At 33.8% G+C, this 18,234-nt stretch overlaps 1 protein-coding gene across 1 annotated transcript in view; it reads left to right on the top strand.

The window, feature by feature from the left end:
- Nucleotides 1–18,234, top strand: part of LOC129234503 (serine/threonine-protein kinase PLK4-like) — a 195,150-nt gene that overhangs the window by 162,497 nt on the left and 14,419 nt on the right. The window contains exons 15-16 of the mRNA XM_054868508.1: nucleotides 1,206–1,281; nucleotides 18,042–18,224. Of these exons, the coding sequence (XP_054724483.1) occupies nucleotides 1,206–1,281; nucleotides 18,042–18,224 (259 nt within the window). The remainder of the gene's footprint in view (nucleotides 1–1,205; nucleotides 1,282–18,041; nucleotides 18,225–18,234) is intronic.

The following is an 18,234-nucleotide window of genomic DNA, read 5'->3' as shown; positions in this document are numbered from 1 at the left end:
CTTATGCTTCCGAATCATGTGAAGAAAGAAAACTTATTTGATGTAAACAAAGAGCTTGTTTGTACCTGCTTCCTTTTCTTTTAATAATTTTAAAAGGATATATTTTTATTTTCTCTACTTTATTTTTGTATTTTTTTTTTTTCTTTTTTTTTTATTAGCATCATTCATCAGTGTCGTTACATTTATTTTTTGAGTAATGTTAGAAGTCAACTCCATCTACCCCACAGAAATTAAAAAGGGAATGCACTATAAAACAATAAAGTTCAAGAATTCGGACATGCCAATGTTCTGAGAACTTCGCATTTTGGACTTTGTACTGTACTTCCTGTAATATTTTGTTTCAAAAATTCATTATTTTTTTGAAAAATTCTCTCAGCAGCTCTGCAATTTAAAAGACTTGTGTCCGATTAGAAAAAAGACAAACCACTTAGGATTTTAAAAGCTTTTTTTTTTGTGCCAGGAGTGAAAGCAGAGACAGCAATACTACTTTCCTCTTTCTTCAAAAATTTTAATACAGTCAAACTCGCTTATAACGAGCGTGAAGGAACATTGCTGGTCATAACCGGGTGCTCATAAAAAACGAGTTCATGAAAAAAATTCACCATATTCTTTTTTTTTTCTTTTTAATATCTGTGCAGTACCAAAGCAGTTGGTATATTTGCTTTGAACTGTCTGAATATATGTTCCGTATGTCATTGTTTTTGAGGAATACAGATACACACACTTATATAAGTTTTAAATGCTTCTTTACTTCACAAATTAAAAAATTTGCTGTCATCGCTTGTTCACAGGATTAATGATTTATTACTGACTTTTGGCTGACTTCGAAATGTTAAAGAAAATTTTCCCAAAAAAGGATAAACTTAGTAGAAAGTCAACAGAAATTTTATGAATCTCAAAAATATTGCTCGCTTTAAGCGGGGTTTGCTCATCAAAAGCAAGTTGAGTTCCCATAGGTTTAACATTGTACCAACCAAGTATATCTGATGTCCTTGTTAAATCCAAGTTCTCGTTAAATCAGGGCTCCTTTTCAGCGAGTTCAACTGTACAAAAATAGTGAAAAGTTATGTTTTATAGAATTTTTATCACTTAGATAAGTTTTATACTATACTATTTTAAGTAAAGTTTTAAAATGTATGTAAACAGAGTTTGCAAATTTTACAGAAATTCTGACTTTACTGATTTTATTGTTTTTTTCTTTCCAGACAACCTTCTCCTGTAAATGACAAAGGAACTCCAACATCCATAAGTTCATCAATAGTGAATAAACCAATTACAAATGTGAGTTTGAACGTTATTAACACTTGCATGCCCTTGTTTAAATCTCATAAGGTTGGTCTTTTTTGTCTTTTCTTTTCTTGTCATTCTTTGCCTATTACAGGATGGCTAATAAATACTGTAACACTCCAAGAAATAAGAGTTAATTTTAATTGTTTGTAAAAACGATTTCTCCATTTATTTCTGTGATTGGAAACTTTTTGTTAAAGCAGACAGTTATTGTTGAAGCATAAAATTTAGAATATTTTTAAAAATAGAAGACAAAAGGGTAATGGTCAACTGCTTTTTCGTCATGGATTTTCTGCATGTAAAATATTTAAGCAATTGAAATGCCTCAGTTTTAATAGGACTATTTATAAATCAATTAGTGGAGACTAATAGCTGTGAAGGTCGACCAAGGTCCGGTCGTCCACATACTGCTCATACAAATGAACGTATCAAAAGATACGAAAAAATCCACTATGTTCTGCAAATAAAATAGCTGCAGAAGAGAATGTTTGTCGCAGAACTATGCTACTGATCATAAATGAAGATCTGAGTTTTCGTCCTTATCGGAAAAGAAAAGTTCAAGGTTTGACTACTGCACAAGGGCGCCCATATGGGGGGGAAGGCAAGTGGGGGCTCAAGCCCCCCCCCCCTCCCCTTAGAAATTAGAACTTCCTTTCTTTTAGTATTTTTTCTTTGCAAAAATGTAAAAACATTTCTTCTCCAGCCGTTAATGAATAAGTTATTAAAAATACCAAATTTTAATAACCCTAACCTTTACTGGAATCGGTTTCCATTGGGAAAATATCCTGCTGAACACGGACAAATATCTAAGCCCCCCCCCCCCCTCCCTTAAAATTTTGCATATTGGCACCCATGCTACTGCACAAATAGTAAAGAGATTACAAAGATGTAAGAAGGCGACAGGGTTCGTACGCTCCGGGAAAACCTGGAATTGTCAGGGAAAATGACATAGCTAAAAATGTCAGGGAAATTTCCAATTTTGCCTCAAAAAAATTTTTTCACAATTTTTTCTCTGGGAATTCTGAAACACAAGCCTGCAGATGGTAGAGTCGATTAGGAAAAGTGGTTTTATATCGAAAAGTCTTTTCAGCCACTTGTGAAACCTAGTCGCCATTTTTGGTCATTCATAATATGGAAGTAGACACAATGCTTAAATGCATGAGTTTCCAGAAACAAAGCAGAATTGGATGGTGCCATTGTTAATTTGAGTAATTAAAATTTGGTTATAGCATTGGATTGTTTTCCAAATGCAACGATCTTGTCCGAAGCAGAAAAAAACTTTCCTTGGAATCGGCTGTTTTTTGACGGGTGAGGGGGTAACCATTTAATAGCGATTCTGATGCAGAAAGCAATAATTAACTCCTATTAAAACTTACTTTTTCTAATGCTTTGCATGGCCTGGAAACATTAAAAATACCATTTCTCATGCAACAAGCTGTAAATCACACAGTATTTTCTTTTCTCCATAAATTCAAAAGAGAACTGTTTCGAGTCAAGTGCCAAAGAAATTGTCAAACATCTATTATTCAGTACCTTAAAATTTCAAATTAACTAGTGTGTAATAAGTCTCAAAATGCTGAATAAAAAGTGTACTTTCTAATTATGGATATGTTTGAGCAGTTACTTATTAAGGCTTTTAGATAAGGGAAATGCATTTTTTTCATTTTTTTTTTTTTTTTTTTTTTTTGCGCCCCGATATTATGAATAACCCCCATTTAACGCATAAAAATTTCAGTCTTGATGAATTCGTTAAATCAATGTCCAACTGTATATATATATAAGTATATGCAGTCAAATCTCCCTTGGCGGACGCTCCTAGATAGCGGACACTCCCTGTTGGCGGACAATTTCTGAATCCTCAGACCCTCGAGATAGGCGTACAATGTATTTCACTCCTTGTTAGCAGATAGTAAATCAGCCGAGTTTCGTTTTTTTTTTCTGTATCTGGTAAGCTTTTGCTCAGCACTGCTCTTGTAGCAAGCATTTTTTCTACTCCTTTACGATGTTCTGAGGCTAACCAGTACCAATAATAGGGTTAACACCCCTTTTTCTCCGAAAACAGGAACCATTCAAGTCCAACTTTTTAGTCAAATGAAAATTTTAATTTCATTTCATGCACGAAATTCCTGCAAAAAACAGAAGAAAAATCTTTCTCCTTTTACACAGTACCTTGCTTTATCAGTTAGCATGGGAGAGAAAAAATACTCACGTGCAACTTAACGACATTTTTCCTGGGACTACATGGAAGGGTGTGCTTTTTGAATTGTTCCGTAAAATTAGCATGTTGAGAAAGGTGAATTTGCATGGGTTCACAACTTTGTACAAAGCTAGCTTAATAGCTTCTCTACAATTGATTCTCATCTCTTGACTTTTCATTTTTGATTCCTCAGTCTGCTTGATTTTTTTTGTTGTGTGTGTGTGTTTTTTTTTTTTTTTTTTTTTTTTTTTTTTTTGCCGTAATATTCGCTGTAATTCGCTTACTTGCCATTCTTGCTCTGCTTTAACTCTCTCTTTCCCTTTTTTTTTGAGCTGCCGATTTTTCCTTAAAAATGCAACCCAAGAAAATTCTTTAAATGAGTTGAAAATCGAGTTAATTGTTGCAAATATTACAAAATATTACACAATGACATTGAAGAAACAACTGTTTCAAAATATACATTTCATTCATTTTTTATTGAACTAAATGTTCAAAAGATGCAGTGTTTGTTTCAAGCGATAACGTTCGTCACAGTCGATATGTTACGTTCGTCATGCTGATAGCTAATAGTTAATTTACATCGAACGTATGCTTAAAAAATTACAGATCGCCTTTCTTGAATGCTTTATAGTTAAAATTTACAGGTTGTTGTTCAAGATCTTCAAGCGGTAATTATTCTAAGCACCGCATCCATCTTGAAAAACCTTTTATGAGATTCGAAAATTAAGAATGTTATAAAACTATGTAGGGGAGACCGAGGCAAGATGACGAGCCGGGCAAGATGAGGAATGCCTGATTTTTTCCATTTCCCCCCAGTTAACAGCATCTACTGCATACTATAAGGTCTCCTATCCGCTGTTCGTTCAGCAGTAGTACAGACACGCTGAAATCGCCATATTTGTGTTAGTTCTGAAGTTCTGATTGTTCACCGTTGCCACGGTCTTTATGCATTTGTAAATAAGCTCTGCTGCAGATACAGATAAGTTATATCGTGTTTCTTTAGTATTTATGAGTAACTTAGTTTAAATACTGCCTATTACCATGAACAAATGTCAATTAATCGCCTTCCCTTATAGCAATAGAGAAGAATCCGTTCAAACAGACAGTCCGGGGCAGGATGATGGGCCGAAATGCGGGACAAGATGACAAGCTCGTGATCTTGCCCGGTGTTTCGGAAATTATTAAACTAACTACAGTTGGCTCTCTGTTTAAGGAGGGGACCACAAAAAATCGTCCTTAAGTAGAAAGCGTCCTTAAATAGAATGCTTTTAATGCTATATTGGACCATCTGGGACCGTGAAAAGCCGTCATTAAATAGAGAAAGTCGCTAAGTAGAGAGTCAACTGTATGTTGTCCATTTTATTAAATCCTGTAAACGCTTATTTGTGTGTTTGTTTAGGCGACCTTGCGCTTCTATCTCCTCTGGAGTTAAAGTACGCATTGAATCAAAGGAGGTGTCGTTCGAAAGCCAGTGACCAGGAGTTATTTATAAATTAGTTTATCAAATGACTAGTTGACTGAACTAAACCATGCAAAGAATCTCCTGCTCCGTTGATTATTAACAATCATAAATCTCGCATAACTTTGCAGGCTATCTTATATTGCAGTGAGAAAAACATTATCATGCAGTTGGGTTGCCACCCCACATATCACAACGTCTCTAGCTCCTGGTGCGTCATTTTTCTGCCCATTAAAAACCTACTATAGCTAAGCATGTGACAACTTTATGGTCATTCATCTAGGACAAACTATCTCAAACGAAAAAAGTTGGTGGTCTTTTGAGCACCGCTTACTTTAAACCAGCTACAGTTGTAAATACCCCGATAAAGGGTTTAAAGAATGAGGGATCAAGACTCATTATTCTCCTGTTTTTAGTGGACTATGATGTTGTTGGCGATTAAACTGAGAATAATAGTGCTAATCCTCGGACCTTGGGAGTGGAAATGCAAAATAAAAACCCTCCAGACGAAGGCAAAGTTATGGCAAATGCTGATTCCAATGCACCAAAGAAGCCTGTTAGTGTTTCTGATTTCAATGCATTGCCTAAAGCAACACAATGTGAGAAAAAAAAAGCAGAAATCTGAGCGCAAACATTCTTACAAGCACACCCATCAAAGAAATATCAGAACAAGGAGCAAAGCGGAAGGACAAAAAGGATTATTTAAAAAAACAGGGAAAATAAGCTCGTAAAGCTAAAAAGGGAGTAAAAAAAACTCAAACTACGTTCCTTTAGGTCTGAGTCTATTAGGTCCAATTCATGCCAAGCAATTCAGTTGCATCAACTTCAAAAAATGGTGTTATAAGATTCCCTGCTTGTAAAGAAGAATATTGTGACTCTCCAACAGAAGAACGGACCCAGTGCTTTAAAAGTCAAGAGTGGTGGCATGAGGCATGTTCCAGTTATGAAAATGGCATTTTTACTTATGTCTGTTGTTCGCTGCACAACATAGCACTTCAACATTACACTCCAATGGGTTATGCTTAATTTGATACTTTGTAAGATGTAAAAACAGTTATCATTTTTAAAACTAGGTAACATATTCAAAACATAAAATGTGTTCAACCTTTTCAACGTTGTCATCTTGCCCCAAGGTCAAAGACATCTTGCCCCAGTACTGGGGCAATATGACGATTTGTTGAGGTAATGAAAAAGTAAAAATATCCATCGTTATTTTTATTTGAAAAATTAAATGGTAATATATTTAATACCACAAAGGACTACTCTAACAGCTCATGTGAAATTAATTTTACTATCCTTAAAAATAAATTAATAAACAACAAAAATTGTTAGCATAGTCATCTTGCCCCGGTCTCCCCTATAACACATTAATATTGATTGAGTTTGAAATTTTGGCCTGTGTGCAGGTTGACATTTTCGTGGAATGATCCAGTAAAAGATTGTTTATGTATAATTTGGAGGGAGAATCCGATGGACATGATTCAGTCTTTTAAATTTATCAAAATAAAAGATGTTAGTAGGTTACATCTTTGCAGAAATCAGGGCGATGGGTTTTAAGCTATTTCAATATTTGAGTAAAATACATTCTAGGTTCAAATACAAAAGTGACAAACGGCAGCAGGCAATTTATTGATTCCCGATGAAGATCAAGTGCTCTCTGAGAACTATTCACCCCGTTGCAAGCAACAGCTACTTCTGGTAAACTATTCCAAATAGCTACAACCCTGTTGAAGTTATAATTTTTCCTGGTTTCAAGATTAGCTTGGGATTTGTACGCTGCTCAGCAGCTCGGCGTCAGAGCCAAATGTCTGTCCTCCTACCCAGTGTTTCATTTGCCTAACGAAATGGTAGTCAGAAGACACCAAGGAGTGGACTGTATGGAGGGTGATCAAACACTGCCCAGCGAAACTGCTGCAGGAGATTTTCAGTTAAAGCAGCTGTGTGGGCGTGTATTGTCATAGAGGGACAATGCTTTATGACAACATTCCTCTACGTTTGTTCTGAAGTGCCCGACGTAGACGATTGAGAGTCACATTGTACGAGGCTGCAGTGACGGTCTTGCTTTGTTCCATGAATTCCACCAAGAGTACACCTTTACAGCCCCAGAACACAGTTACCATACACTTTTTGTTGGATATGGTTTGCTTGCACTTCTTAGGTCTCCGTGAACCCAAGTGCACCCACTATTTGGATTGCTCTTTTGTTTCTGGAGTTTCATACCAGAACCATGTCTCATTCCGTCACAATTTCGTTCAGGAAATCAGCTCCTTCTTCATGGTAGTGCTTTAGAAATGTTAAGATAGCACCCATTTGCTGTTTTTTGTGATCATCCGACAGCAGCTTAGGAACTCATCTCGTACAGATTTTGTGGTACTCGAGTGTCTCATTCACGATGGTGTAGAGAGCTGACAGTGAAATTTCTGGAAAGGACTCACTTAACCCAGAATTTGTGAACCAACGATTTACTCGAATCGCCTGATCCACCCTCTGAACCAGATCATCAGTTGATGCACGCTACCTTCCCTGGCCACCTTCATCATGAACGTCTGTACATCCTGCTTCAAAGTTTCTGCACCATTGACGCACTTTGCTGAACCGTTGACATTACTCATTCGTCGATGAATTTCGGCTGCATTGAATCCTTCAGCATTCAGAAATTGAATTACAGCTCGCACTTCACACTTAGCGGGAGACGCAATTGTTTGAGGCATGTTTCCTCGTTCACTGCATGGTCCGAAATAACCACAGTGACCAGATGTATGGCCAGATGTACTGCACACTCTTGAGAGACTGCACAACAAATCTGTGCACAGCGTCATCGGCTTGACTTTCTGGTTTTCACGATCGATCGCACCTTAAAAAAAAAAAACTTGTACATCTTTTTAAACAATTAAAGGTCTACTAGGAGTTCATTGATAAGGATAAGGGCATTAGAAGACTCAATAATAAGGAAAAGTGACTGATGACAGTGGAATAAATTTGCTGAAAAATTGCAATATGACTCCCACTCAACAAATGATTATGGAAAAGTTCTTGAACCAATTTTAAGATTTTGCCATAAAATCCCGTCTTGAGGAATCAGATTTACTGCACCTGGAGCTATGTCACGTAATCAGTGGATGTTAAAAATTGTGTAGTTTTAAAATACATATGTTTAACTTTAATCTACTAGTTCACCATCACTTCTGCATAAGAAGTTTAATTGCAAAAGATATGATACACAGGGCTCCCAAATGGTCCGCTTTTCCCGCCAAAGTCCGTTTTTTAGGGTAAAGTCCGCTTTAGACCGCTTTTTAACATTTTGGTCCGTTTAGTCCGCTTTTGTATTGCATAGCTGCCAAGTGCTCCGTTTTTCCCGGAGTTTCTCCAATTTTTATTGCGTACTCCGAAAATCCGATTTTTTCCAAAAAACTCCGTTTTTTTTTACTTTGCTTGTACACTTTTCGATTTTTGAGGAAAAAGAAGAAATTTCCCTATCCTCGAAGGCAGGAATTGTGCACAAACTCAACAAAAGAGAAGACAATTTGATGCTTTGGAAGCTTAGTGTCAGGATAAACACTGAGGGGGGGCGTCGATTGGAGATCGTCGTTTTTTCATCGAGCATTTCAGCTACGTGTAAAACGTAGCCGCCATGTTTGGTCATTCACAAGATGGAAGTTAGTAGACAATGCTTAAGCGCCTTCGTTTTCAAAGACAAAGTAGAATTGGGTGTTTCTTTTAACTGCAAACTAATAAAAAAAGCAAAATGTGCTGCAAAATGTTTTTTTTTTTTTTCGTTATTTTAAATAATTTTATTGAGAAATATGAAAACAGTTATACCATTTAAAATTTCATTTTATCCTTATTGCTTTGGATACGAATGTGCCAAAAATTCGCAATTAAATTGTAGTTTCATGGGGATTTTTTATTTTTAAATTATTTTCATGCAATAAATTCAAAATTTTATATCTGAATTTTTGACTTAGTCGCCATTAATTATTTATAATTACTTTTAATGCAACTAACTCAAAAATCTTGAATTTTTCGCGTTGTTGCCATGTTTGGTCATTTGCAACATGAAGTAGACAAGACTATTAATAGCCTAAGTTCGCGAAAACAGAATTAGTTGTTTGTCTCAATGCAAACTATTAAAAATAACAAAAGGCAAAAAGTTATGTTTTTTTAAAATAATTTTCTTGAAGGGGAAATTTTATCTATTTGATCCTCATTGCCTTGTAGGCTTTGCTATAAACTGAAACTATTTCATCTAAATTGAAGGTTCCTGCTGACTTCTCATTTATTTATTTTTAAATTTTTTATTATTATTATTTTTTTAAATAAATCAGAAGCCTATTTTAACTTAAATTTTCCATATGCAAAAGAAGCATTGAATATCTCTCTTTAAATCCTATTCATCTATTATTTTTTTAGGGAAAATGTAAAAACTGCCTCCCCCACTCCAGTTTATATTTCAAAACTTGGCGACATTGGTGGCCACTAAGTTTTTGGAGTCTATTGGCCACTTTCAAAATTTCAGAGTCTTGACTTTTACTATGAAGTTGCTTTACTTCCAAGTATAAGAAATAATTGTGTTTTTTGATCTTCAATATGTTCTTATGTATGTAGGATATGTATACAAGCATATTTTTTTAAAAAGATTGCAGTTTTATTAAATCAAACAGTAATCATGTTTTTTTTTTTAACTTATCAATATGTATCTATGTAATGTTGCTTTTTTAATGTAAAATAATTTTGTTTTAAACTTGGTTGTAGTTTTGTTGAAAATCAAACATGAAAATTCAGAAAAGCATTTAAAAAGTGCTTAGAATTTATGGAAACTTATGGTACAGAAGGAAGGTTTAGAGCAGGCCACGATTTCATGCTCCTATTTTAACCCTCAGTGCTCCTATTTTTTCCCTTAAGTGCTCCTATTTTTTGTATCTTGAGGTTGGCAGCTATGGTATTGTTTTTACTAAAAAATCAGATTTAAAAAATTTTCATTACATTAAAAGATACTGTGTGCTGACTTATGTTAAGCCCGAACACGCTGCCGCGGCGCCGTTTTTCTATTGAACTTGACTTTCTAGTAGTATTTCGCTTCAGATTGACGTCATTACTCCTCCTTCCACCGCTGTAATATGGAAATCTAGCAAATGGAGAAGTTTCGGGGAAGAGTTATGACGTTAAATCAAAGCATTTTGCTACCGATATTTTTCACGGGTTCGTACGCACTTGAAAAAAATCAAGAATGTTTCATCAGTGGAATTTTCTTATGTAGCATCGCGAAAAATTACTTCCTGTGTTTGCGAGTTCAATCTTTTTGCATCTTGTTAATATTTTGATGTTTTTGACAATCAGAAGTTACTTTAACATTCATTAACTTAGATTAGCTTATTGTATGTTTAATTACAATAAATAATAAACTTTTTTTTCGGAACCATGATAACATCAAACTTTTTTGGACTTCGCCGGAAATTGCTTGCTGGGTTTTGAGATTTCAATCTCTTTGCATCTTGTAAATATTTTGATATTTTTCGCAATCGGAAGTTATTTTGACACTCCACCATAGATTAGCTTATTTTTTTGTTTAATTTTAATAGATAAGAGACTACTTTTTTTTCGAAATCATGGCAACATTGAACTTACTCGCTTTTGCATCTTGTTAATGTTATGATATTTTTTGGCAATCGGAAGTTATTTTGACATAACACCTCCTTAGATTAGCTTATTTTTTGGTTAATTTTAATCGACAATTAATTTTTATATTTTTGGTACCATAGCAACATTGAACTTTCTCGCACTTAGCGGAAAATTGCTTGTCGTGTTCGAGATTTCAATCTTTTTGCATCTTGTTAATATTTTGATATTTTTGGAAATCGAAAGTTATTTTGGCATACGCCACCATAGATTAGCTTATTTTTTGTTTGATTTTAATAGGTAAACTACTTTTTTTTTTTTTTCGAAACCATGGCAACATTGAACTTACTCGCACTTCGCGATCTTTTTGCATCTTGTTAATGTTATGATATTTTTGGCAATCGAAAGTTATTTTGACATACGCCATCATAGAATAGCTTATTTTTTGTTTAATTTTAATAGATAATAAACTTTCTTATTTTTGGACCATAGCAGCATTGAACTTACTCGAACTTCGCGAGGAATTGCTTCTTGTCTTTGAGATTTCAATCTGTTTACATCTTGTACATATTTTGATATTTTGCGCAATCGAATGTTATTTTCATTTATGCTATCTTAGACTAGCATATTTTATGTTCAATTTTAGTCATGTTTAGTTTTAGAGAATTTTTTTTTTTTTTTGGAAACTATGCCAACAGTGAACTACTACGTGTTCTACTTCGCGAAAATTTGATTCTCTTGTGCAAGATTTCAATCCTTTTGCATCTTGTAATTATTTTAATATTTTTTAAAATTGGAAGCTGTTTTGACATGTGCTACCTCAAATTTTTTTATTTAATTTTATTTTTAAAAACTAAAAACTTTGTATCCTTATTTTTTTAAGTACTCATAATGAGTATTTTCAATTTGAAAATATAGCTCTATGAATCTAAACTTACACATTTATTTATTACATTAAGTTATCCAGTAAACGCAGGCTCAAATTTATATTCAGCGTATTTATCGCTTAAGCAGCATTTGTATATTTTTGGGTATGATAACTTTAATAAAAAAAATTTCTTTCTCACTAATTTTTATATGTACTTGAAGACAGTTACAATATTTTTTTGGTGCCTGAACAAATAATATATACATATGAAGAAATGATTTGCAAACCTCTAATATTTTTGAACTTAGTCAGTTAGTAGCGTAGCCAGAAATTACCTCCTGCTTTGGTGTTGGGTCATAAACTCTCATATGTATATAAACTTACCATATTTTAGCTGGAAATATGTGTAAAAAACCAAGGGCTGTGGAGGGGGAGGGGAACCTCCTGGCCTCCAAACTATATCTTGTCTTGCAGTACCTTATATCAGAATGAATTCTCTTTAAACTTGTTACGTGAAAATTTTTGTAAACTACTATGTACTAAGGTGTTTACTGTAATAACTGTATCTAAAAGGTCTTTATTAGGTATGCACTGATTGATCGGTCACTTGGGTGATTATTTTTAACTAGCCAGTTTTTACCTGTTAAGTAGTAGAAAATTTATTTTACAATTAAAGTTACTCTGTAAGATGGTCAGTCACATGCTTGCTTGTCACTCCCCCCCCCCCCCCTCATCCAAATGTTTGTGTGAATAATATAATTCAATGGATAAGAAGTTCAGATGTACAAAAGATGATAAGGATTTATCATTAAAAATCATTATTTTGGTTAATTAACGAATTATCTTCACGTATTTATTGCCAGGCAGCTAATTTGCCTTTTAGTGCTACCCTGGGTTTAACTATGAATGGTCCTCCCAAGGTCCTCTTTTTAATCCTAACTGGTCCTCTTTGGTCCCCTTTTTGATTCAGAGTGGTCCTCTTTTACCCTTTTCTATGGCTAAAATGTGTTGGGAGCCCTGGATTCATTTACTACACATGTATATTCAAAAGCTTGGATGACAGCTTCCACACCTCAAAATGATTTAAACTTAATAAAATATAAAAATATTAAAATATTAATATAAAAATATATATGAATATAAAAATATTAATGAAGACGTGAGATAAAACTTCTTGGCTCTTTTTGATCATCGAGTGCCTCATTGAAAAACAAAAACACAGGTGCAGATACAAATGTGCAACAATCATTGATAAATCCCTTGAAATACTGTGCCATTGTTACACTTCTGGTTCACAAATTTAAAAGGTTTGATCTATCTTGCACTTAAAGATCTTTTTATTGGCCAATTCCATGTCGGATCAATCACCTTCTTGACCCCACCATCTCTGATTTTAACGAAAATTGGTGAGAGGGACACATATGACAAGATAAGTTATTATGCCAATTTTTAGAATTCTACTTTAAAAATTTTACAAAATACAGGGCTGTTAAAAAACTGAAAAAAATATGAAAAAAACGAAAAGTTGTGACATTCAGACTGTAACTTGTCTCCTAATTATAGTAGAATAAAAATTCAAAAGACATTGTAAAGCTAAAGAATAAAGCTTTCTATTGATATAATAGATATAATAGATTGATATAATGATATAAGATAACATGACTTTCTTACGACAGGTTTAAGTTTCAAGGTCACTGTGACTTTTGACCTATGAATATCTCAAAATATGCCCCCTTAGAATTTCTTCAAAAAAAATATTTTATAGCTCTAACATTATTCTTTCACTATACCAAAACTTAGACTGGGATCACAATCATGGGCGGATTTATGGGGGGGGGGGGCAGAGGGGGGCAATGCCCCCCAGTTTTTTGAGAACTATATGCAGTAACAACACATCTTCCAAAAAAAATCATTATTTTTTCTTTTTCGAATAGTTCAGAAGAGCATGGGTGGATTTATAGGGGGCAATACCCCCCAGTTTTGAGATAACTTTATATTGTAACAACACATCTTCCAAAATCTTAAAACAAAAAAATCATGACTTTTTTCTTTTTTGAATAGTTCAGGGAAAATAAAGAGAATAGCGAATGTCCTTTTCTGATGGGAGAAAAGAAAAGGAAAAAAAACGAACATTAAACACAAATAGTTCAGCTGTAACTGGGGTGCTGCAAATGTGTCTAAATTCACTATTTTGGACTGAAAACCATTTGGGCAAGTGTATGAAAATATAGGCTAAACAAGCTATACATTAAGCTGCAACACATAATAATTGACGATTATTTTAACAAATTAGAACCTAAAACAAAGGGAGGAATCCCCCCCCCCTATTCGCTCTAACAGAAGGATCTACTCGTTATGATTTGTGTCCACATTTAAAGTATATTTGTGCATAATATTTATGTTCTTAGTAGATTAATTGGCTTTTTCAGAGATTCTAAAAAATAGTCCCCCCCCCCCTTTTTGAGAGAGAGAGAGGAATTAAATTCTATCGCAAAAATAAATTTTAGTTATCTGAGTATTCTAAATAATTAAATCTTTTTACTTAGAGGGAAAGTACAATTTTACTTACTTTATAAATACTGTTTAAAAAGTAAGGTAAGCCATAATCATCTATCTAAGTGAGTCAGTCCTTGTTATTATTGAAATCTAAATAATCGAGTCATCAAAAGTTTTAGAAAAATTTGCTAAAATTTTATAAAAATCTATAAAAACCTAACAAAGATTGGTAAAATCGTAAAAATCCTTTAATCGTAAAAACTGCTGAATTTTTGTAAAAATTACAAAAAAATCAAGCAAAAATAGGTTGAATTTGACTATAAGATAAACAAGCTAATGCTTAGGGCCCATGCCTTCAAGTGGGTCCCTAACTCCCAAAAAAAATTGCATGATTCGTTCCTTAAAAAATGGAAATTGGTTGAAAAAAAGTAATTTTATTTTCAAGTGCTAGAACACTTTGAATATTTGGAAACATGTGGCTACAAACCTTAAATTTTATAATTTCTAACAAATGGTGGAGTGGGCGAGGAATGCCAAAATTTGTCAAATTCAGCTTCTTGCCACATCCTGCATTAATAATCTAAAAATCATGGTTCTCACGTTTGTAACATATTATTCGAAATAAATTTTTGTGACTCACATGTTTCATATCTTGCTATATATTCAATACCAAATGCAGTATTTTTGAAATTCTTTTGTATTGATTGCATTTATCTTACTTCTACTGCATATTGTTAATCTGTTTTGCCCGAAAAAAAAAAAAAGGTACACTATCTCTATTTCTTTTCGTTTTCTGCACTACTTATAATTAAAAAAAAATTTGTTGTAATGAGAAATCTATAGTTTATTTTTTCTTTCAAACTTAAAATGACTGTTTCTTACAAGGTTTGAACAATACTGTACAACTGTATAATCTAGTTATCAATTTCTATGTCTGTCCCATTAACTTTTATAAGGCTTCAAAATGCAGAATTTTATATCCATTTTACAAAATTTCCTCCGGGGGAGAACCCCCTGGGACCCTTAAAGTTGGAGATATTCTATTTCCCACTTAAAGGGGAGCCCTGCATCACTCTCTTAATACCATCCCCCTCTCTTAAGGTCATTCAAAAAGGACAGCATGAAAACACATATTAATGAAACCAACACACAAAAAAGTAAATCATGGACATGCATCACAGAAAACAGACAAAAACATGGGGGTGGGGGCTATAAAAATGTTACTCAAAAAAAAAATCCTGCGCCCCCCCCCCCCCCCCAAGAATTTAATCCTAAATCCACCTATGATCACAATGGCAGGGTACTGAAAAAAAATCAAGAATGTTCACATGTTTTTCATTGTGGAATTCCATATGTTAGATCACTCACCTTGACCTCCTCACCATTTCTGATTTTATTGAAATTTAGTGTGAAGGACACATACGACAAGATAAATAATTCAGCCAATTTTCAGAATTCTAATTCAAAAGTGTTACGAAATACAGAACTATTAAAAACCTTAGAAGTGCAAAATAAACAGAAAATTGTGACATGCAAATGACTGTAACTGCTATCCTAATTACAGTAGAATAAAAACTTAAAAATCATTGTAAAGTTAAAGAATAGAGCTTTCTATTGGTATAAAACATGGCTTTCTCACGACAGGTTTAAGTTTCAAGGTTCACCGTACGTCAATGGTGTGAACGTTTTCAAGTGTTCACCATGGTTCAATTCACCGTGAATTTTGACCTTGAATGTCTGAAAACACGTCACCTTAGAATTTCTTTAAAAATATACATATTATTAATATCATTAAAACAATAAATTAAAACAATACTATTAGGACAGAATTAATGTAAAACATGAAACAAAATACGTAAACATTTCTGATTTTTTTGCAGTCCCTTGCCATTGCGATCCCAGCCTAAGTTTTGGTGTAACGGAAGAACAGTGTTGGGGCTATAAAATATATTTTTTTGAAGAAGTTCTAAGGGGGCATGTTTTGAGATATTCAAGGTCAAAAGTTACGGTGAACAGAAACTTAAACCTGTTGTAAGAAAGTCATGCTTTATATCAATAGAAAGCTCTGTTCTTTAGCTTTACAATGTTTTTTGAATTTTTATTCTACTATAATTAGGGGAGAAGTTACAGTAATTTGATCGTCACAACTTTTCGTTTTTTTTTGTACTTTTTCAGTTTTTTAACAGCCCTGTGTTTTGTAAAATTTTTAAAGTAGAATTCTAAAAATTGGCATGATAACTTATCTTGTCATATATGTCCCTCACACCAACTTTTGTTAAAATCGGAAATGGTGAGGTAAAAAATTAATTTTTTTCTTATTTGATTTGACGTGGAATTACCGTATTTCCTTTTTTTTTTCCAATTTCTGTACAAAATCTGACATTTGGTTCTCATTTCAATTAATCGTATACAGGTGTTTTACAGTTACAGAGAAACTTGCTTCTCTGCAAAAAGAAAGGTTTTTTTTCTGGCAAAGCTCCTTTTCCTTGCATTGAAGAAATAGTTATGTGTGTAATGTGTTTACAAAGAAAATTCCATCATCCTGCTTGATTTAGGGAGTAATGAGTTCTGATAAGACTAATTTACATTTCAACATGCAGTTGTATAAAACCACCTCTAAGCTAACTGTCTTTCCACCTGATAAAGGATAGGTTAAAAATTCTACCTTTTATCTCTGCTTGTTCCCACTAGTATAGAAAACGTTCTTACCTTAGTTTGAAATACCTCCAATGAGCCAGATTTTTGGGCAACGTGAGTAGGCTGTGTGTGTGTGCAACTTTTACTGTAAATTTGCGGAAAAACGAGCTTTTTTCAATGTATGTGCTATCATTTGAGCTTATATTTCTAATTTTTTTCAAATTACAAAGCGATGTTATTTACCAGAAAAAACTAGTATGTTGTGGCCATCACGAAACTTTCTTCTATATTTTTCTTTTTTTTTCTGATCCCTCCCCATGCTTGACGAGGAAGCAATATTCCCAACAAAAACAAAATGACACATGCAAAAACTTGACGACTATCCCAATGTCTGAATTATTGCGAAAGCAAAGCAAAGAGCGAAAATTGAAAGTTATTTTAAAAGCCTTGCTTGAATGAATTACAAATATTTTATTTGTTAACAAACATAAGATGGCAACAGTTAAAAATTTTAAATCATTGCGATAATATTTCCTATCATTTCCATACAATTAAAATCACGAGAAATACGCAGACGACAATCTATTACGATTTATCTTTCTTATTGTTGCATTAATAAAAATATTTTTATTCGAAAAAAAAAAAAAAATCAACACCTCTTGGAGCGATCGGCGTCAAAATAGAACCAAAGCCTGTTTACATATGGATTCACATATATTCCAAATTTCAACCAGAACGTAGCATTACTTCTTGAGATAGGGCACTCAAAATGGAAAAAAAGAACGGGTGATTGCGCTACCCCCTTTTTAGCTGTTGACACAAAAATAAAATCAGTTCTTATACCCACTAAGGGCTACTTGCCGATAAATTTTTCTTTCATTCCGTTCATTATTTCTTGAGATACAGCAGTCACAATTGACGACAAAAAACGTTCTATAGCTCAACTCCCGTTTGAGTTATTGACACCAAAATTGAATCAGCACCTGTTCCTGTTAATACCAACATATGGATCAAATTTTGTTTGATTCCGCCAGTTACTTCCTGAGGAATAGCAAGCACGCGTAACTCGAAAAACGTCCCATTGCTCCACCCCCCTTGGAGGAATTCGCGCCAAAAACTAATGGGCACACGTTCACATAGGGGCACATATGTGTACCAAATTTCGTTCGATTTCATGCGGTAGTTTTTGTTGTAGAGCGGCCACAAAAAACTGGTCACACACAGACGTGACACACATACACACACACATACAGACAGACAGACATTTTCCAAAAATGATCGAAATGGACTCAGCACACCTCAAAACGTTCGAATCCGTCAAAATTCGAAATTCGAAAATTTGCACGAATCCAATACTTTCTTCTATATATTAGATATAGAAGAAAGTAAAAACACCTGCTTTTTTTTAGCTTGCCTTTCAGTGAGTTTATAATTTTGAAACAAAATTTAATAAATTAATTTCACTCTTTTTTGTATTTCAGACACAATCTTATTCTCACTCTGTTTACAGTCCTGATGAAAATTCAAGGAGCAATACTTCCTGTCGCTCTGAAATGAAAAATATTGAAAACAACTGTGATCAAAAACATGTCAGCAACAAGCGACCTGTATTCCAGAAAAGAAGTATAGATAAGATACTGACAAACTTGACAAATCTACCAAAGGTAATACAAT

Source organism: Uloborus diversus, chromosome 1 (genome assembly GCF_026930045.1).
Source record: "Uloborus diversus isolate 005 chromosome 1, Udiv.v.3.1, whole genome shotgun sequence".
Classification (NCBI taxonomy): Eukaryota; Metazoa; Arthropoda; class Arachnida; order Araneae; family Uloboridae; genus Uloborus; species Uloborus diversus.
Note: the sequence above shows the minus strand (reverse complement) of the source record. Positions and strands in the feature narration are given on the sequence as shown.